Source organism: Gracilinanus agilis, chromosome 2 (genome assembly GCF_016433145.1).
Source record: "Gracilinanus agilis isolate LMUSP501 chromosome 2, AgileGrace, whole genome shotgun sequence".
Lineage (NCBI taxonomy): Eukaryota > Metazoa > Chordata > Mammalia > Didelphimorphia > Didelphidae > Gracilinanus > Gracilinanus agilis.
The window spans coordinates 629,190,764-629,213,168 of record NC_058131.1 but is presented as its reverse complement, the minus strand read 5'-3'; the positions used below and the strand labels follow the sequence as shown (position 1 = coordinate 629,213,168).

The window sequence follows — 22,405 nt, the reverse complement described above, 5'->3', positions numbered from 1 at the left end:
ACTGCCAGTTCTGAAGATAGAACCTGTTGATCTTGGCCCTGTTAGTACCATACGGTGCCAGGGCCAACTGGCTTCAACTGTGTGTGTGTTCTGGTCCCTATTAAAAAAACTTGGCTTTTGGGACTTCTAAGGCATGCCCTAATAGCACAATAAGGATCATTAAATATCAACTAAGAACATATATTTGAAAGAGTCCAGGTTTGCTCATCCTATTTACAGTGTCAGAGCTAATAATCTAATTGCACTTGGACAGTCTGCAAATGATATACTTTCTGTATAGGGCCTCATAATTAATATAACCATAGGTTGACCTATAAATGGATTGAGCTTAGCACCAGATTTTAGCATTATAGCAAATGGCCTCAAACTCTTAACTTATCTCAAGTATATTCACCGAATCTAGATGAATCTCAGTGGGTTTAATAATGTTTTAATACTACTCAGGGTAGAGGAACTTTCTCTTGTAATTTAGTTACTAAATTGAAAGCATTGCTGGATTTAGGTTTTTGTTCAACAGGAAATTTAAAATGCCTCTAAGAGCTCTTGTGAATGTTTTGTATTCATGTGATTCATCAGTAAAAGGTGGACTTGGAAAAAAATAAATTTTACTTATTTGTTTGCTTTTGTCTGGATTTCTTCCAATAAGGAAAATATCTCTGATGTGTATCTGTGAAATCTTTGATACTTCCTCCTCCTTTACACTGATTTCTTGGCAAATATATGACATTTGCCAGTAAGGTATAAAATCCCCAAGGGGAAAAAAAAAGGCATGATTATTTAGGATTAAGTGCAAAGTTGGGTTTAATAAGACCTGGAGAAATTCCAGAAGTGAACCAAGTCTTCAATAAAGTCTGCAATTATGCTGACAAATAGGGCAAAATTCATTTTAATTGTTTGATGCGGGGGAGTCATTATTGACTTAAATGCCTTAATTAAAAAAAAAAAAACAACAAAAACCTTCTCATTTTTATGACTCAGCTCTGTTACAGAAACTTTGCTACCTGACTGCTGTTCACCTGAATAGAGTCATGGTGTTCTGTGACTCTTGGCATCTGAATAGTGACTGTGGTGTGCCACATTGCAATCTTTCTAAATCACAAATTGCAGAAAAGTAGCAATGGCCTGAGATAATAATTCTCATTTCATAGCAGAAAAGATTTCTTGCAGTTTTCCAGGGCTTTCTTCATTTGAAACTCAATGAAATGTGTTTTCTTTGAACAGTGGAAGAAGTCACAGATCTGAAGAGACAAGCAGTTGAAGAAATGATGGATAGGATTAAGAAGGGAGTTCATCTTAGACCAGTTAATCAGGCAACCAGGCCAAAGGCCAAGGTATAGAACAGCTAAATTCTCTTTCTTTTTTTTCACATTTTGGTGCTTACTTTAGAAACAAAAAATGGAATACAAATAATATCTTTGTAGAACTGATATCAAGGAACAGGACTGACATATATATTATAATATGGTTGCATTTTGGCAAGGTTTATTTTTGTGCAATTTTATTTGGGGGAGATGATTTTGTTCCATTGTAAGCTCAAATCCACACAGTATCCATAACAATTCAGTTTTTGTTTTTCCCTTATTAAAGGATAATGACACTAACATTAGCTATCCCACCAAACAGAAGACAAAGTATGAGGTAGTAATTCCCGTGATGTTTTCTCTTCCTTGGTTCTCCATCTGACTAAGATTCATTTAGGAAGTTTATACTGCCAGAAGAATAGAGATGAAGAGTTTTGAAAAACACTAAAAAGATCCAGAGTTACTGCTTTTAAAAAATTAAATCAAGGGACAGTTGGGTGGCTTAGTGGAGTGAGAGCCAGGCCTAGAGATGGGAGGTCCCAGGTTGAAATGTGACCTCAAACTAGCTGTGTGACCCTGAGCAAGTCACTTAACCCCTATTGCCTAGCCCTTACCACTCTTCTGCCTTGTAACCAATACATAGTATTGCTTCTAAGACTGAAACTAAGGGTTTAAAAAAATTAAATCGTCTCCTCTAAGACATTTAAAGGTGAAGAAAATGTAGTGGAAGATTTGAAAAAAATCCTCCCAGCCAAAATGAATGGGGTCCTTCCCAAGTTTGAGATCCTATGATACAGTGATTAATACCATACTCTTTCTTGTTGCTTGGTTTGCCTGTTTTATTGAAATGATGCAGACTCTGAGATTTTTTTTTTTTTGCTCATTCTGCTGCTTAGTTTCCTCCCATTAATTAGACATCTGTAGACAGTTTTCCTTCCCTCCACCCCCAATTTAAATCCTCTTTCTTGCCCTCAAGAGTACCTCTCTGCCTGTATAGGTCTCTGTGCCTTTTAGAATTAGTTAGGGTTCTGTTAATATCAGATGCTTCTTTACCTATATTCTAACTATGTTTTGCCTCAAGTAGGAAGCAAATTTGGTCAGAGTTGTACTGGAGTAGCCACTGTGTATAGATTGTCCAAGAGAGTAAGTAGGAAGTTGGGAGAGCAATCTTCTATAATTTTAGCCTGGACTGATCCAAAGACTGGATAGAAAGTAATTATTCCTATTCTGATATCTAAAAAATAGCAATAACAGCTTCCTAACCAAATTACAGAGTTTATAACTGGTGAGATGGCTTAGCCTTTAGACTAGGGCCCTTTGGTTCAAGTTATTTCTTCTGTTTTGGGCTCTTAACCCCTTGGTGTCCATGTCCAGTGATATAATAAATAAATAAACAAACAAATAAACAAACAAACAGATAAATAAATGTGTATTTAACAAGGAATTAGGAGATCTGGGTTCTAGCCCAAATCTGTCATGCAAATGCAAATCTTGCTTTTGATGCATTTCCTACATGGTCCTGGGCAAGTCACTTAAAGTCCCTGGACCTTAGTTTCCTCATGAAATTAGGGGGTTGAACTAACTTGCTTTTGAGGTTCCATTTTGCCCTAGATCCCTAATCCTAATAGTATTAGAGATGTATTCTAGTAATGTTATCCTGAAAATCACATCTATTTTGTTTTTCAGCTTATAATAAAGTAAAAATAATATGGTCTCTGTACCTCTTCTGGAAGGGTTGCAGTAACAGTGATTAGATTGTATGTGAAAGCACCATAAAAATGAAAGGAGTAAAGGGCATTTTTGAAAATAATATTTTTTATGATTTAATAAACACAGCTAATGTGGAGTAGATAAGCAAATTTGAACTATTTCAAAGCAAAAGTAATAAAGTAACCCAAATAAATCCTAAATTATATTGTCTAAGAAGAAATGTTTAAAAAAAGTTGATTCTTAAGTTTAGAAATGTTTAGTGATGTCTCTCCCCCCTCTTCTGGTATGTCATCTTTTTTTTTTTTCACATGACTCTTTCAGCAGTTACACATTATTTAAACTCAGTTCAAAATCTGGAAAGAAACTGAACAGCGATCAGCGGTCTACTGGGTTTTTTGCTGGTAATAATTAACCTGTGTAGATTTAGTTTTCACCTTAACTGGTCAATAATTTTTTTTTTCAAATAATGTCACGCTTGATGCATGCTAAAGTCCAGGCCTCTTTCTGCATTACCATCCCTGCTTTCCTGCAGTGCTAGAAATGAAGAGTTTTGTATGGTCCTAGCTGCAGTGGCAGTCAGGTGGCTGTTAACACAGAGCTGCTACCTTCCTATTCCTGCCTTCCAGTTGGCTGGCTTGGGCAGCGAGTTCAGGAGCCCCAGCTTTGTGGCTGAACAATTTGCATTCATAGGCCTGCCCAGGGGCCACAGTTTCTAAATGGGTGATATGATTTGGCTCGTGTCTCCAAAGCTTTTGACTGGCACTGATGGCATGTGGCATCTTTAAGGAAAACTGTTGGCAGTGGAAGTTTAGCTCTCTAGCTCTATTTGCATATAAGCAGCAAATCTCTCTCTGTCTCTCTCTTTTTCTCTTTCACTCTCTTTTCTCTTTCTTCCTCCTTTCTGTCTGTCTTTCCACATTTTCCTTGTTGAGGAGGATGGGTTTGGGACCTTCTGTGTCCTTTAGAGGAAGGTGCAAAATATTCTTAAAATTTTGATTGAAGACAGGTGTCATGGGTCATTTTTCCATATATAGAAGAAGGTGGCAGTCACTGCAAATACACAGATCTGGAGTCAAAAAGACTTGAGTTCAAATCCTGCCTTAGATACTTACTGTATCCTTGGGCAAAGTAGCTTAATTGCTATCTTCTTCAGTTTCCTTTTCTGTAAATTAGTGTTAATAATAGCACCTACCTCCGAAGGTTATGTATCAAATGGGATGATATTTGCAAAACATTTTGTAGACCATGAAATGCTATACAAGTAATAGCTATTATTGTTATTATAGTCATCATAATTACTCTTTTGGTTTCTCTTGATCACTACCTTCCTGTGAGAGGAAACAGTAGGAAAGCTAGAGTTCTTATGCAAACACCATCTTTTGTACAAAGACTTCACATCAAAATTGACCTTCATCATCATCATCTTGGATGAAGTGAGTATTAGCAGAAATTTTTCTAGATGCTCTTTGGGTCCAAAGGTTAGTTAAAGCTTCAGATCCAGTCATCTTCACATTCCTCTTTTCCTTCATTCTAGTGTCGTGGAAAGAGTAGTGCTAGGAGTTAGTAAGCCTTGATTCTAGCACCCATTCTACAACTTACTAGCTATGACCTTGAACAAGTATCTTAGCACGTTCAGGGTTTCAGTTTTCATTTTGTAAAAGCAGGAGGGAAAGAGGGACCAGATTGCTAAGGTTCTTTCTAGCTCTGAATATTCTATATTTCTGAATCTCTCTGCCCACTGTCCCTTCCCCATGACTTTGCTAAAAGGAAAGAGAGAAGAGGGGGCAGAATTCGTTGACAACATGATTCACAGTTAGTAGGTGGTTAGCTGGACCCAGAAGTAGAGAGAAAAGTTTTTCTGCCCTCTTCTTGTTTCTTGTTCAGTATGGCCTACTTTCCATTCTTCTTGATGGTAGATATCATGTAGCTAAAATGAGAAAATATGCCAAGGACAGACCTTTGAAAACATGAAAGAAATGTGTGAAACATTACTTAATACATCTCTTGTGGCTATGATGTTAAGCAAATTCAATTTAAAAGCCAAATTATATGTAAGTACATTATCCTGGGTTTGAAAGACAGCATAATGTGGTAGATAGAAAAAAACAGCTTTGGGTTCAGGAAAACTTGGGATTAAGTCTCATCTTTGATACAAACTCACCATATCACCAAAGTCAAGTCAAAGTCAAGGCTCTCTGTGCCCCAGGCAACTCTCCAAGTTACTGAGGAGGTGTCAGTCTTTGAGTTGGTTAGGGGAAGTTCATGCTGCTTTGAATATAACAGTTTTTTAGTTTTCTACTTAATTTCCTAGGAACACTAACATTTCTAATTTTATTTTATTTTTTACCCATAGAAATGAGCCTAACAAAATGATGCAATTCTTGTGTATTGCCAGTATAACCCATAGCTCCTTTTGACAAATGGATATTTCTATGGTTTAATAGTTTTAAATTCAGAATAATACACCTGCTGTTTCTGTCTCCTCCCCATCCCTGTACCCATTTAATTATAGCCAGAATCTTCAAAAGGCTCTGAAAGTGCAGTGAATGAACTAAAAGGAATACTGGTAAGAACAAACCTTAGCTTATCTTCAGCCATTTTCATTTAATGGGGGATTAGAGAAAAATGTTTTTATAAATCTGATTTTTTTTAACAATTACATTTGCTATTTGTTGAGATCTTTTAGGAGACCTTTGTTTCTTTCTTTGATGGTTTTCTTTCTGCCATATTTATTTTCCCTTTCTCTTTCACAGGTGTTAATAACTAACATATCAAATAACACGTTTGTAGTTTCCATTCAAGAGTTAGCCCTAATCAGTTTTTTATATTGGTTACACTAAATTGCCTAAGTGATTGTTTTCTATTCTTCTTTGTTTAATCCCAGGATTCCAACTTGAAGAGAAAATGTTGGACTGTATGTTAGAATAGTCATGCTTGTTAATTAATAGAAATTCACCAGGCATATTGAGAGAGACATCATTTTGCCTGGTGTATTGAAAAGAAAATTTCCGACCTTCAGGTGGAAATTTGAGAATGTTCCAAATCCACTGAAAAACTGGGTAACTACTGAATGATGGAGTGATTATCACCCATTCTCATTTGTATTGTTTATTTTAACCCATTGATGATAAATCATATAAAAAAAGCTTTATTTGTAAACTATTAAAACTTAAGGAAATTCAAAGATTTTTTTAAAAGTTGCTTGATGTCTTTTAGCCATTGTTCTCCATTCTATAGTTCAGGGTGTGTGTGTGTGTGTGTGTGTGTGTGAGAGAGAGAGAGAGAGAGAGAGAGAGAGAGAGAGAGAGAGAGAGAGAGAGAACCATCACTGAATTTATAAATGGCTATTGCACTAGCTTGAACAATCATTGAGTTTTCAGTGGCAAACTCATTGCTTGGAAAGTGTTTAGGATACGAAGGATTCTATTCTCAATACCAGTTATTATGCACAGTACGTCAACAAACATGGGGGCGGGAGGTGCAGGACTAAATACTCCTGTGTTTGTTGTTACTGTGCTAATTATGCATTTCATGCAGACATCCACATAATTGTTGTAAACAAAATTATTTTCATTAAGTCTGTCTTTAAATTGTAGTCTTAATGCATAACAGCTCAATTATTTGCTTTAGTTTTAGGTGAGTAGGATTAGCTCTAAAGTGATGCATATCACTAGTTAACAGTGGTGGTCTGTTCAACCTACAGAATAGCATATTTAAGCTGTTGGAGCATAAATGTGGTTATCTAACAGGACTATTATGCAGAAAACTCTATTCAATGTTCTACTAACAAGAACTTTCAAGAAATCAGGTCTTCTACTTGGCCTAGTATGATGGAAAGAATACTATAGCTTGGAGTCTAGAAACCTAGGTTCAAATCCTTGCTCTAGTGCTTGTCTATCGCACATTTCATATTCTTTGATCTTCAGTTTTCTCTTCTGTAAAATGGGGATAATACCAGCACTTGCCTATATTACAGGGTTGTTATGGAAAAGAAATTTTGAAACCTTACAGCATTATAGGAATGCAAGTTATTATTGTCTACTGTGTAACAGTACCAATCATAGCAATGATATCAATAAATAATATTAGTCATTATCCTTATTTACCTTTTGAAGTATCAAAGATTAATAAAATTGCATTTAGTATAGTTTTTGTTAAGTATTATTTAATCATATTTTAATTTGGGAAAAAAACACAGGCCGATTAGGGATATGTGGCAATTCTAAGAACTAGAATCTTTGATATACCTCATTTCCTAATAATGCTGCAAAACAGAGTTAACTTCTTATAATACTGTTTTACTTACAGGCTTTCCTCAGAACTGTGTGTCTTTTTGAGATAGAAAAAGATGCAAAATAAATTTTATGTCCTCCAAAGTCCAATTTTTGGAATTTCATTAGACTGTAGAGCAGGTTCATACTCAAATTCAAACATGTTCTTATCCCAAGCTAGCATTTTCTTCCACCTTCTAACTTCTAGGCTGAGGGTTTATTTTGATGAATCACTTTACTAGTTTAAGAACCCCTTCTCAAAATACTTGGTGTATACATTCAGGCCAGCATTATCACAAAAAAAGTCTTTATTCACCAGTTTTAGACTCTTAGTTGCTACTTGTTCTCAGGCCCATCTTCTATAATTATGAAATGACTGCTTTCATGAAATGATTAGAAACTACTTTACCACCACTCCAAGTTACAGAAGATATGGAGATTTCCTCAAAAGGGGAAACAGTAAATATTTAAATCCTATAGTGTCTTACCCTTTTGGACCCCTTGAACAGGGTAAAGCAAAAGGGAAAGAAATACTTGTACTACTCAGTTGATACCATAGAGGTCTTTGTGCTAAAATGCAATGAGTCCTTGGCTATGAAAAAATAGAGTAGCATTCAGGGCTATTGAGGTCATGGATTAGTAGCAAATGTATAATTGAAGTAACTGAGGAACCTAGTTTTATTATAAATGGGACAGAGAACAAATTATTTAATATTAACTTAGTTGATTTCCCCAAGCTTATTTTCCCTTAATTTTTAGAGTTATGTTTATTTTTACTAAATTTATTCATCATTGATTTATTTATAAGAATTTTGAGAACCAAGAAACCTTTTTTAATCACTTGAAAGCCACTTTATACTGTTAGATGCTCCCCCCCACCCCCAGTTAAAAGAAATGACATTTTCAGAGAGTAAATTTATGGTCCGCAGAATGAGAAGATTAAACTAGATGATCTTTAAGTTTTGCCTTCTAGCTGTAGGACTCATTTTCAAATCAAGTCAACAAGCATATCATTAATTATAATTATTACAAATGAGTAAAAAATTAAAAATAACTACTTGATGTTCTTTTTGACTTGTTTCCCTAGTACAAATGTGTTATATAGTAGCATCTCTTTTACTGAGTATTGTTACTTTTTAGTGTTCTTATTTAAACCAAATGTTTCAGCATTTTGATGAAGGAAAAGAGTTTGGGTTTGAGAGATCTGGATTTCAATATAGTAGGAAATGGAATTCTCAAAACTTGAATTTTATAAGGCATAACACAAATATTAAAAAAGAATGAGTGTAGGAGAACATTTCTATGACCCAGTTAAAAACCAGTGTCTTAGGTGAAGGCAGAGATAGCATTCTTGTCAGATTTGTAGAAGACACAAAGGGGTGTGTGTGTGTGTGTGTGTGTGTGTGTGTGTGTGTGTACACTTTCGCACGTGCATGTACGTGCACACAAGAGACAGAATACATTTATTAATCACTTAATATGTTCTAGGATCATAATGTACTTGGGACAGCAGTACAAGCAAACAAAATAGTCTCTACCCTCAAAAGAAAGTCTCATTTTGTTTTAGAAAGATGATACAGAAGGAAACTGAGAAGTGGAGATGGGGGGATCAGAGGCAGGGGACAAGTCTGCAAGCACAGAAAATTAGGGTTAGATGTGCAGCATTATATCTGAAGGGAAGTGAATTGTCTTTCTGTGAAACTGCCGATTCCTAATGAGTGTCTAGTATCTATTCTGACCCACACAAAGTAGTATATGGCATGATATTCTTCTAAATCAATGGCAACCTTTTTGGCTGTGAGAGCCATAAACGCCTATGGAAGGTGCTGGAATATGGGGGGGGGGGCTGAAGGGCCCCCTGGGGCACATCCTGGGGCTCTGCCTGGTCTGGCCGATGGGGAGGTGGAGCCAGATATGGCTTGAGAGCCATACGTTGCCAACCCCTGCTCTAAATGTACTTTCTGGGTTTTTGGTAATAAGTATAGACTTTAATAGCTATAGAGATGTTTTTAGAATCAAGATTATTTTAAAAACTAGAAAGTGGCTTGCAGCTCAGGTATTTCTAAAGTCAGCATATGTGGAGCATACATCTTTAAAAAATGAGCTCTTCTGTTAATTAACCTGGTTTGAGCTCGCTAGTAGACTTATCATTGTGGCACCTTTAAGCAATGAAAAAAGTTCTAACCAGAATAGGAGAATAGCTCCACAGCTTGAGATTTCTGACCACTCAACTTCATGTTTAATAAGATTTTTAAATGGAGTATTCAATCGCTTATAATTAATTCTAGGTTGATAAAGGCTAAACTGATGTCATGAATAACTAATAATGACAATAACATCATTCAAACTCTTAGCATCAGAAATTTTAAGAGATGCAAGAATTATTCGGGTAAATTAGTGATGTCGGGGTTAGTAGTAACTGTAATTGAGTTTGCATTGTGCTCTTGAAAGTCATACCTGTAACACAAGAGAGGAAAACTACTTGTAGAAAACAGTAGGCATCTTGTGAAAGAAAAATGGATTGGTGGGTTCCATTTTTGGCATCTTGAGATACATTCTTACATGAAAGCAATAGCAGGCTTTTTTTTGGTTTTGTTTTGTTTTTTAAGTGGCTGTTGGTGGGTATAGGAATCTCTTGATCTCCATTCAGAGTTCTCACAACAAAGGAATAAGGGCAAAGGATCTTAGAGTTACTAAATCCTCTCTATCTTCCTTGATACCATAGTATGCACTGGTGATGGGAAGGACAACTTTTATACCTTCTAATTCTTCCAGAATCTTTTGACCTTTGGATATATTCTAGATCAGCTGCATTAGGAAAATGGAATGAAGACGACCTTCTTTCTTTCCTTCATCCCCTGAGACCCTCTCCCTGCCAAAGAGATATATTGAATCTTTTTCCAGTTTAGGTGTATTTGGTGCAACCCCTCTTCTGGTAGTCAGCTTAAGGTTGTAATAGACATCCTTTGGCAATAACTCCATTTGCTTTGAGCAGCCATGAATCAAGAGTCATTGTGTTTGAAGGATCAGCTGCAGGTTTTTTTTTCAAATACTACAGGATTTGGGTTCCTTGGCACATGGCTGCCATGTCAAGATGTGCTTCTCTCTAAGGTGAGTTCATCACATTTGTTCTCTTCTACACTGGCTCAATGAACATCGGAAATTGAACCATTGATGTACAGAATTTTTTCATTATTAAACTTCATGTAGGAAGTAGTTCATAAAGAAACATACTTGTTGTCTTCTTTCCATATGAAACTTACCATCCACATCTTCAGCAGCATCTTTTAACTTCCTGAATAGGTCATAGTAAAAAGATCAGTGGAATTCACATCACTTTTTTTTTTTTTTTGGTTCTATGGCAATATTTGTGTTTTGTTTTGTAAATCCCATTTGAATTCTGGTAATGGTTTTGTTGTTTGAATTTATAAATTTCTCTGTGTTGTATTAAAACATTAATCTTTTGTTTGTTTTGTTTTGTTTTTACTTTAGGAGACACTTAACACATCTGCTAGTTCAAGAAACTTAAAATCTCTTGATACTGAAAACAGTGAAACTGAGTTAGAAAGAATTTTACGGCGCAGAAAGGTGACAACAGAGCCAGATAGCAGTAGTAAGCTGGTTTGAATTCTTCACAGTCCTACTCTCTAATTTCTATACCATCTGTCTTTAAATTAGCTCTTTAAATATGAAATAATCTCTTCTTATTTATAGAATGTGTTTTCTAATGTGAGTGAGAAGTATTAGATGGACATCTAATATGAGAAAGTTATAGCCCAGAGAAGTCATTTTTCCCTTTCTGCCTCGGCAAAATGGGGCAGTTGCATTAGGTTATCTCTAGAGTCCATGCTAGCTTTAATCTTCTGTGATTAACATCACTCTTAAAAATGACTCACATTTATCTGGTTCTTTACATGTATTATCACATTTATCTGCAAAACAGTCTTAACCTAACTAGTGCATAAGTTTTATTACCTTCATTTTACCAATGAGGAAATGGAAAATCATAGAAGTGATGTCTTTTCCCTAATGTCACATACCTAGTAAGTAGTAGAACAGGATTCATCTAAACCCAGGATTCAAATTATTTTGATTCCAAATATTTCTCACTTAACTATGATGATTCAAAGAACCCAGACATAGAAATATTTTGCATATGTACCTAGTTTATTCCAATAGTTATATAATCATTTTGCATAAATTAAAGTTTTATAATTCAGGTCATATTTTAAAGGTATTAGGACAATTTGCTGATCAATAGAATTACAGTGTGGTTCTGAATAAGTCACTTAATCTCTCTAAGCCTCAATTTTCTCATCTAAAGTGAAGATATTAGAATAGGTGTTTTCCAAGGTCCCTTCCAACTTAAACATTTTATGATTCCACAGAAAGAAAAGGGGAAAAATTCAGTTCTTAAGACTTCAAAGCAGCCTTAAAAAATGTCTTATTGTCACAGGAGAAATTAATTGCCATCTATTACAAATTATCTGAAATTTTTCTTAAATGTTTAGTGAATCACAGTTGCTACAGTATGAGAGTTGAAATCATCAGAGTGTTTAGATATTTGAAAGAGCAAAAATTAAAATAATCAAATCTTTTCTCTAATACAAAATTATTCTAATTACAATTCTGTAATCTCAGAATCGAACCTCAGTGGCCATCTGTTCTACCCTGCCTTATGCCTGAATTTCCTCTATAACGTCTCTATCAGAAATCATCTTCCATTTGAATATTACAGTTTGATCAAACATATGAAGTTCAAAATCTTACAATTGTAATCTCTTCCTAGAATTGTCTTTGAATGAAATAAAATGAAATTCATAGTTCTTAGTGTGACTGTCACTCATAAAAGCCATCAGCACAATTGTCAGCTTTTAGCTGGGTTTCTTGCTTTCCATACCTTCCTTGTCCCCATTTAGGCTCTGAGATGACCCTCTAAAAGCAGTCAATGAAGAGGTATCACAAAAACAAACACTGTGGTTTAAGTGGTTCTCAGGAAGTTGTTGGGTTTTTTCCCCAGTAGAAATGAAGTTTTCCAGTGTGCTAATGGAGAGATTTAAATGCAGAGGAAAGAATAAGAGACTACGTACTGCAGTGGCAGTAACACCAAATTTGGAGCCAAAAGACCTGGTCCATATTCCAGCACTATCACTTACGACCTGTACAACCTTGGGCAAGTCAATTGCCCTCTCTGGAATCTTGTTTTCTTCTCCATTATATGAAGAGATTAGACCAAGTCATCTCCCAGGTCCCAGCAAACTCTGTAGCCAATAAAAACTATCTTTAATTGTGTAGAGGCTATCAGGAGCAAATTTATAGGAATAGTGAGAATTAGAAGAAAAAAGGACTCTTTGAACTCTTTCCATCTCATAGAAGCAAGCAGTTGGAGGAATTTACTGAGATTATGTCCTGACAGGTGTGTTTGTCTCTAGTGAGAAGTAAGTGGATATCACTACGAACAGTATATTATTCTGCACACAAAAGCTTATGGAAAAGGTAAAGATGTATTCAAATGTAAGGTGACAGGCAGAAAACAGGAAGGTTACAATAAGAAATACATAGTTAGGGCAGCTGGGAGCAGGGTGGAGGCTAGTAGGACCCAAATCCCAAGTTGCAGCTGGTCTCCAATGGCCTGCTAAAATGTATTTTCCTTTAAAACACTTCATATGGCTCTAATTGTCATTCCCACATTTTACCTAGTAATTTGGTCTACAAAATTGGTCTTTCAGAGAGCAGCAAGTGCCTCTCAAAAAACATTGGGAAGCTTATACAGGATGAAGAAAAGTCTAACTTAACCATTATGTATTTTTCTTTATTTCTTTTTAGATGTAGGAAAAGCAAAAACTTGCCTACTCCCCCTCCTCCTTAATAAGGCTTCAGTTGCGAATGAGCCCCAGGAACCAGTGTATTCAGAAATGAGGAAAGAGAAATGCAGATTAGATGGTTTAAAGCAATCTCCTTCTTACTATATTCACTCTTATCCTTAATACCATCTCTTTATTTTCATGCCCACAACCTGAAGGGCAAAAAGGAAATCAGGATATTTAATTAGCTCACCTAATTCACTCCTACTCCCTCTTTAAGATAAACAAGAAAAAGACCCTGCTTTCTACATAGGCTGGCGTTTGCTAATATTCTTGTGGCTTGAATCTGGCCTGTATGGATTTCAGAAGTTTTTAGGAGCAAAAACAAATAATTAAATCCTGCTTTGAGAAAAATCAGCTAGATGGCATCCTTTAACATAAGCCAAACTGCCTTATGTTGATGCTTAATGTTATTGATAACGATAATACATGCAGTAATAATAATTATAATAACCAGTGAACTGAATCCTATTCTATAGGTTTTGGACAACTTGTTAGAGATCAGAAAAGTCTAGACCTCTTTATTTATCCCTTAATTTTTTCACCTAATTTATGCCTTAATTTTTTCACTTGTTAAGAGGAAACAAATCAATTTACTTCTCATTCACATTAAAAATGGAAATGTTTTGTTAAAAGTGGTTTATTTTAAAGAAGTCTTATGAGCCTTTTTAAAGAACCTTTGGAAATCTTTTCCCTTTTCCATTAAAAATAAGGAGCTGTGTTATGTGAAGAATTAACTTTTTGAAGGCTGGTTCAGTGAAGGCTGCTAGTAAACCAAAATTTCATGAGAACAGAGTTTTTATCATTCCAGGGCATCCATAGACTCTGGTCAGGGAATTGACCAGATGAATTTCCAAAGGACAACACAGAAATCCTGGAGTTTTCCCCAGTACCACTTTAAAAGCAATGGAACCATAGAAGTAGAACAGATTTCCAATAGTTTTTCAGATTTCCTTGAGATTTCAGTTGTTCTATATATAGCAAACCTAGTTTGACCAGCCCTAGGCATTTTCAACTCATCTATTTTTCACTACCCTCTGCACAAGCATAACCCACAATTGTTAAACTGTAGATATGTGTTTGGTTTTAAGGTCCAACGGGGATATTAGCCACTTCAGAGTCCAAATCCATGCCAGTGTTGGGTTCTGTATCCAGTGTAACAAAAACTGCATTGAACAAGAAAACTCTGGAGGCAGAATTCAACAGCCCGGCCCCCAAAACACCTGAGCCAGGTGGAGGGCCTCCTAAACTGGAAGGAAGCACAAGTTCCAAGGTTACATTTCAGTAAGTAATAATGCTCTTTATTTTGTAGTATGTAGCAGAATTTATGATTACTAATTTATCTTTTTTTACTTAATTTATCTCTGGTTTGTGATTGTTGGTTTTTTTTTTTCCTTTCTGGAAAATACTCTAGGTAGTAAGTCTTTGAAATTGTACAGTTGTTTCCTATAGCTTCTCTTCTCTTTCTTCATTTGAAGAGTTACTTTCCTGTGATAGACCAACAATAAATACTCTGTTGATTTCCTTTGAGGAAGTCATTCAAGGCTGATGGAAAGTATATCTTCCCAGTGAATTTCTTTCCCTAAATCAAATGATAATTTTCTTCTCGATAAAAGTTTTACCTTGAAAATCCTGGGTGAAGAAACAAGTTAGCTTGTCTTGGGTTATATCTCCCATCTTAGAGAATTTAATCACTTTTTCCAAGATTTAAGTATTTAATTCACCTATCTTAAGTTGGCACCTAACCAACTCAAGGAGACACTAGATAGATGTCCAAGGGATCTGCTTAAAAATGTCTGTTTTCACATCCTTACTTTCCAACCCTTGGAGAAGATTTATCAGCAGAAAACAGAGTGATCCTAAGAGAGAATATAGGCTAGGTAAAGAGATATAATCTAGCAAACCTAGATCTTCGAAGTGCTACTGTCAGCATTAGGGAGTTAATCCTGCTACAGAAGTCTATGTTTCCAACAGATCCGGTCGAGGATCATTTTGTTTTCTAACAATGCCAGCCTCTTTTCAAAATTAGTCTACAGTTTTGCTTCAGTTCTCTTGCCAGGATGTCATCTAGTTTGTCACTTAAAGAAAAGGAAGTAGGTGAGACAAATCAGATCAGCAGAATATTGTAATCATGGTTAATTAAACCTCTGATTTCCTGTTCCATCAGGAAAGAAAGGACCCTCTTTTTGTAGCTCATGCTGTCTTACTTAGTTCAAAGGGTGAATCCTGGACAAATGAACTGGAAATTCAATTTGGATCTATTTTTGTCAACTGGTATTTTTTTCCCTGCTGCTACATTCTCTTATTAGTGCTGTTAACCTTTCTCTACCTTCCCATCTCCTCCCACCTTTTTTCAGAATGAAAGACTTTCTTTGCTGACTTATGGTTTTATCTAATTTCATTGTGTTTCCAAAAGCCTTCCTCCCCTCCCCCCAGACGTGTTTCTCCTCCTTTTGACTAGAGTCATTTAAACAGAAAGATGATCCATACTCACCCTTCATCTTTCTGATTAAATTTGTTTAACACCTAATTTGGCATCAACAATCTGGCTGCATTGGAACCGATATCCAGACACAAAAGCCACTGGGCTGAGACAAGTTTCTGAGAAATGCTTCAGTGTGGGTGTATAGATTTTTTTTTCCTTCCTCTACCATAGTACACAGATAATCTTAATCAGAAAATACTGCAACTCCTTCCACCTTTTGTCTGCCTTTTATTCAACAAAAGTAAGTGGAAATTACATTTCCAAGAAAGGAAATGAAATAATTGCAGGCCCAAGGTCTGCAGAATGTGTGGTGAATTGACAGTGAAAAGGATCCGTGTGTTGACAGATACAGTTGTTAGATGCTTTAAAGGCCTATGTGAAGCTCAATTTATTTCTCATCTTGCCTGTTCAACGACTGCCTAAGAGACACATTTCAATTTAATTTACCTACTTAAAGCACTAATACAAACACTGTATTGCTGTGTTAACTTTTCAACTTTGTAACCCAATGCTTGATTATCTAGTTCTTGACATTCTTTAGCAGAAATGACTAAACAGCACGTATTTTTCATATTGACAGTCAATTAATGAACAAGAGCCCCTTCCTGAAAAACCCATTTCTTAAGCACAATTATTCTACTTAAACAAACCCAGGGATTTTTTTAAACACGGTAATGATTCACTTCCCACCCAGACAGCGTTCATCCTGGTCCTGGCCACCGCCGGACCCCTGCGCATCCCAGGGAAGTGTAGCCTCGGGTGGCGGGCTGGTGGGTGGCTCTTCTTGCCTGCTTTCGGGTTGGGGCTCTCTTCTCTTAGGCTCTCTTGCCTGAGTTTCCCTCCAATTGCTGGGTTTGAATTCTTCCTCACTTCTTCCCTCTGGGTGACCCTGAGTCAGCCCAACCTCTCTGATGCCCCGAGGCAGGCCATCTTGTCTCCAAGTTCCTGGGCTGCTCTTCATCTGTTTCTCTTTGCTTCCTTACTCCAACGAGAGGTGCTTACATGGCCTCCTGGTGTACAGCCCAATGGACAAAGCGTTTCCAGGTCATGTGTCTACTTTGGGAAAAAATGCTTATTTACATTGACTTGTGTAAGGTGTCTATACTCCATTCTGGCCAGTGTAGAGAACCCCCGGCCAGCTTGCTGGGGGAGAGGCGGCGTGGGAAGAACCTTGGGAGTTCTCAGCCCCCGTGAGCCTTGGTTTCCCCATCTGTAATAATAGTATACTCCCTCCTTCAGAGAGGAGCTGTGAAAACTGCCCCCCTTTGGGAACGCCTCTGAAGAGCAGTTCTTGTCCCAGAGGGTCCTTTGGCGGCCAGCTGCCTTGGGCCAACGTGAGCTCCTTCTTGTCTGACCTAGGGAGCCCTCGGAGAGAAATGGCCAGAAATGGCCCGATTCACCCAGCAGGGCTTCTTTCTACGAAGTGTGGGTGAACTTCGTGGTCTGCCTCCCTGAGGCTGTGTCTGAAAGCCTTTAAGATAAGGACTGGAAGCCCAGCAGGCAGAGTTCTGGCCTCACCCCAGGCTCTCCATGGGCCCAGGAAAGAGCCAGCACCCACTCTTGCCAAGCTGAACTGCTTGTGTGATCCTAAGCTGGTCCCTTAACTTCTCTTAGCCTCAGTTTCCTCCTCTGTAAAATGGGCACAACATAGCACCTACCTCGATGGGTGGTTGTGAACATCCAGGGACATCCTCTTTGTAAAGTTCTTTGCAAACCTAAGAGCACCATAGAAATGCCAGTGCTTAGGGCTTTGATGACTATCATTATTGTTCTTATCAGTCATAGAACCAGCCTAGGATAGAGGAAAGGACAGGGAACTTGGCAGTGTGAAGGCCTCCCTTCACTCCCAGCTCTGCCCGTTAACCAGTCGTGTCCCTCTAGAGGAGGGATTCATTTCCTTGACCTCCCTTTTCTCATCTGTACAATCGGACCATGATACCCGCAGAACCTACTTTGCAGGATCCTTGTGAGGAAAATTCTTTGTAAAATGTAATGTAAAACAGAAATCAAAAGATGTGCTGTCATTAATCATTTAATTTAGTTCCTCTTACTACTGAGACAGCCAAATGGCCCTGGGGATAGAGGAGTGGAGTTGGAATCAGGAAAACCTGAGTTCAGATCCAGCCTCAGATACCTCCTACTTGTGTGGCCCTCGAGTCACTTAGAATCTTTCAGCCTCCGTTTCCTCATCTGTAAAATGGGGCTAGTAATAGCACCTACCTCACAGAGGCGGATGAGGATCAAGTGAGATGACAATTCGCAAAGCCCCTTTGCAAGCTTTAAAGCACTCTCTTAAATGCTGACTAGTGTTGTTCCTGCTGGGGCTGCAGGAAGCGGGAGTGTCTGCAGAAAGGAGCTGGGAGCATATAATTTCATGATTTCCCTGCAAGGATGAATTATTGTGACCAACGTGTCAAAACAAATTCCACCATCTATAAGGGATCAGGAGTTATGAATAACTGCATATTAATGAATACTTTTTACAAAACGTTTACTTAGAAATGAGATGAATTTTTCTTTGCTGCTAGTGAAAGAAGATCTTAGGCAGGTGAGCCATATAAACATTGCTGTTTTCAAGCACTTTATGGTGCAGCTCTAGTGTAATCAGATGATAGAGGCAGACTGTGTTATAAAATTAGAATAGCTATACTCAAATTAATTATTTCAAACCATTTGAGGGAACTAGGGAAAATTGGTCCATATAAGGGAAAGTTTAAAATTTTTAAATGTCATTTTATTGTTTTCTAAAATATATAATACCCATGACTAACCTAATGCAGTGATACTTACTCTAAAGGCCCAATTTTCATGACTAAATCAAAATAGTTTGTTATTTGCATGGGAGTGGGACAATTTGAGGTATAACCAGAAGAAGGTAATAGAGAAAGACTGGATAAATCATTTTTTGGAATGAAGTTGTTTTAGACTCTTGAGAATCAAGAGGCTGGACTATTAAGATTTAAATAGATAGGGACGTCACGAGGTTAAGAACTTGATCATAAAAAAAATAAAACTTCTGAGTAGTGGAAAAGGGAAGTAAAATGCCTACCATACTTTGATGTGTTGTTTTAAATACAGAATTAGTATTTATATCAATATCTATTCATAAATACTTAGAAAGCTTCATGTGTTTGTTTAGAGTATCGTTTCATACTTTTTTAGAAGGGCTCCCACATTGTGTTATGCCTCTCGATCCTAATATGGATAGTTTCTTCTCTTTCTTATTTTTTGGTTTGTCTCCACATACTGGCGTAAGAATGAGGTATGACAGTTTGAAGGATGGGGGCCACTGAAACATGTTTCTCCCCAAAGATGAACAGGAATAACTTTTTAAACATTAAAAGAGAACCCTGTGGGACAGTTTCTAACTCTCCCCTTCTTTCCAATGGGGAGAGAAAAGAATTCAAATTTTTCAGAATTTTCTATCCACATGACTTTGTAGCCATTGTCCAATTATAGTCATAGGTTGCGCTGGGTGGGGGGAAGGGGAGCTAGCTTTCAATCTAGGATTGCCAATTCCTTTTTCAAATCATCTCAGTCTAGAACAAACAGAACTAGAAGGTAAACTTGCTGAGGAAACAAAGCAAAATGAAACAAATGGCTTATCCCTACAAAACCTCAGGAATTCAGACTACTTGGGAGAAGGCCAGGATGGATTAGCAACAAATCTGTCATAAAATAATTGAATAGAAAAAAAAAGTTGTGATTATTTTCAAAAGCTTTAAATATTCTAGAGCTAGAGTAAACAAGCATGTGGCCTAATCCTAGGGTCCTGCATTTAAATGCAGAAGGTGCCTCACAGGTTACCTATCTGACACTACCTGCTCATTTCAAAGTTGGGGAATCCCAGGCCTCCAAAGATCAACTGCCTTGCCTCTGCACCTCTGCACAAGTGTCCATCAGGATCCAAATTGAGCTCTTTTTGACTTCAAATCCACTCCTCTTTCCTCTGGGTCCTGTTGCCTTCAGTCTTCCCAGAGAAGCAATTAACATATCTTGAAGTTAACCTTCTGTTCATCATTCTTATTTATCCAGAAGCTTTGGTTTCTACTGATACTATAAATTTAGGTCATCCCAGATTTTGAATTAGTGAGGTTATACTCATACCGCCAAAGGGAAAAAACTTCAATTATCCACCACTGTGGGTCATTTGTGCTCCCATCCTCTTTACTACAGGTAATTGAGAATCATCTATGTTCCTTTAAGGGATGGGTTAAACTTTTTACCTTATGACTATTTTGAATATCATTTTATTTGTTTAATGTATACACAGTTTTTTAAGAGACACTGTGGCATAGTAGATAGAAAATTTTCATTTATTTTTGTAAAGACACAGATTGGTTTTGATTTGCTTTTATTGGTGCTGATGGTGGTGGCAGCATCAGGAGCCTCTGGAGGCTGTTCAGGGAAGGGAGCACTGCTTTTCCAAGGTTCTGTTGCTTAATGGCTAATGTGTTCCCAGGGATGACTGCAGGACATCACTTCTTTGTAGACCATGGCTATTTTCCTTCCTTCCTTCCTTCCTTCCTTCCTTCCTTCCTTCCTTCCTTCCTGTGTGTGGTACTCCACATCTATAGGGACCCAACTTGGCAAAAAAAGGATGGAAGTTAGTTTCCCTTGCTCTTGCTAGGTCTGAGATAAGTCATCAGAAGAATATTGTTTCTATCTAAATAGTTGGGAAAAGGCAGCCCTTCGTGGTGAACTCCTTGCAACCATTCCTCCACGGGCTTCACCAAAGAGGCTTCTGCAGGGCAGGCATCTGAGACAGGTATTCCAGGGGGGTCCCGATATCTCCAAGCACTTCCAGAGACAAAACCCTGGAGACAGCAAGTTTCAAGTGTCATTTCTGATACATAACTGTTAAATGACTTCAGGCAAATGTTCTGCCCCCGATCCTATTACACCCCATCGCTAAGACTGACTTGCAGGTTAGGTGCTGCCTTTACATCATTAGTAGTCTTTCCCCAGGAGTTCTCCACTCCATTGAAATCATAGGTCCAAACAAAATGAATGAGTGAAAAATATATAAAAATAATGACCCATCTCTAACAACAACCAGAGCAAATGTTTTTCTTCACATTAACACATTAGCAGTTAAAACTTAGAGAGATAGGCTCATAGATTATTGTGGGTTTTTGTTTTGTTTTGTTTTGTTTTGTTTTTTCCCCCATAAGCTAACTGGCAAAGGCAATTCAGAGACTTAACTCTGTGATTATCAGAGACTATAGTAGTCCTCTAGGGTGGAAATAACACTGAAGTTGGAGTCAGAAGATCTGAACATAGGTCTCTGCCCTGCCACAAAAATAGCTCTATGACCTTAGGCAAGTAGTTCAGCAGGAAACCTCGATTTACTAATCTGTAAAATGGAGAGAGTACTTGTATAAGATACCTCATAGCACTGCCATCAAAGTTATATGATAAAATATTTATAAAGCCTTTTGTAATAAAGGATTGTATGATTATAAGTTGGCAGATTCAATTCTTGCCTACCAGAACCAGTGGGGATATAAGTAGTTCCTTTAAGCTGAGAATTAAGCCATAAATGCAGGAGGACTTTACACGACATGCACAGCTCTCCAGATATAAGCTTTTCCAGTTGATTCAGATCTCTTTTAATTAGTCAGATAAGCAGTTACCAAGCTTTTGTGCCTTGGGTTTAGAGAGAGTGACAATCTGATCCAGAAAGATTTTTTAAAAATCCAATGTTATAACTAGATATTTGATTTCCATTTTTAAAAATTCATATTGAGTGGAACCATTTTTATTTCAAGTTGTATTTCAGATTAGTGGTATCTCTGTACATATTTGATTTCATGTCCTCTTCCTTCTATATATTTTTCTAAGGTCTTCTTATATGGACCACTGTTCAACAACCAGAGAGTAGTGCATAAAAAATAAGTTCGAGTGTGTTGGCAAGTAAAACTTAGGTTAACCAAAAAACTAATTGGATTAACCTTCACATTTGTAATAAAATGGATGACTGACTTCTTGTTGTTTGACCTTTAACCTTTTAAAAATGTATTCCCATGTAATATTAATTTAGAAAAATATTATTTAAAATGATCAAATCATTGGCTTGGAGTTGCCAAACCTGATTAAAACCACCAAATAGAAATTGAGGGTCTAAGCTCTGTCTTCTGGAAACTTGACATATAATTATCTCCCTAAATGTTTATCTCAGCTGGAATTTAATTTGGATGGACACACAACTATTCCTTAAGAAAGCCCTAGGTAATGTTTTTTTCATCAGGAAACCCAAGAGGTCCTCCTGGCCCCTCTGGTACATACTTCCATTTAAAAAAAAAAAGTTTTTCCATATTGCTGCTCCCACCATGAGACCGATGCTTGGTCATCTTCCTCTTTCCTTTTTTGTGTGTGCTCACCTTCTCCACACTTAGAAACATTTGCTTCTGGGCAGTGGACTACTTGGTTAGCAGAATGAACTGCAGAGAAGGTACAGCCTAATCTGATGATCTCGTACAATTAAAGGATTTACTCTCTTCTCCGCTGTAATCTTAGTACCGTAGAATTGTCTACTCACGCTGCAGGAAACGGCTCTGCCTCAGCAAGATGCAGCTACAAAGGTTTTCCATGTGCAGCTTGTACATGGGCAATTAAGCTTTAACAACAAAATTAGGAGAACAACTGATGTCCTGGAAGTTGAGATTCTCACTCCTCCCCTACCCCCAACACAATTCCTCACCTCCCCCTCTCTACCCCAGCCAGCCAACACCCACACACACACACTCTCTCTCTCTCTCTCTCTTTCTCTCT

The 22,405-nt window shown here is 37.3% G+C and overlaps 1 protein-coding gene across 1 annotated transcript in view; it reads left to right on the top strand.

The window, feature by feature from the left end:
- SHTN1 (shootin 1) overlaps nt 1-22,405 on the top strand; it is a 112,462-nt gene that overhangs the window by 81,364 nt on the left and 8,693 nt on the right. Inside the window, exons 13-16 of the mRNA XM_044665618.1 lie at nt 1,222-1,331; nt 5,524-5,577; nt 10,775-10,895; nt 14,238-14,430. Coding sequence (XP_044521553.1) covers nt 1,222-1,331; nt 5,524-5,577; nt 10,775-10,895; nt 14,238-14,430 — 478 coding nt within the window. The remainder of the gene's footprint in view (nt 1-1,221; nt 1,332-5,523; nt 5,578-10,774; nt 10,896-14,237; nt 14,431-22,405) is intronic.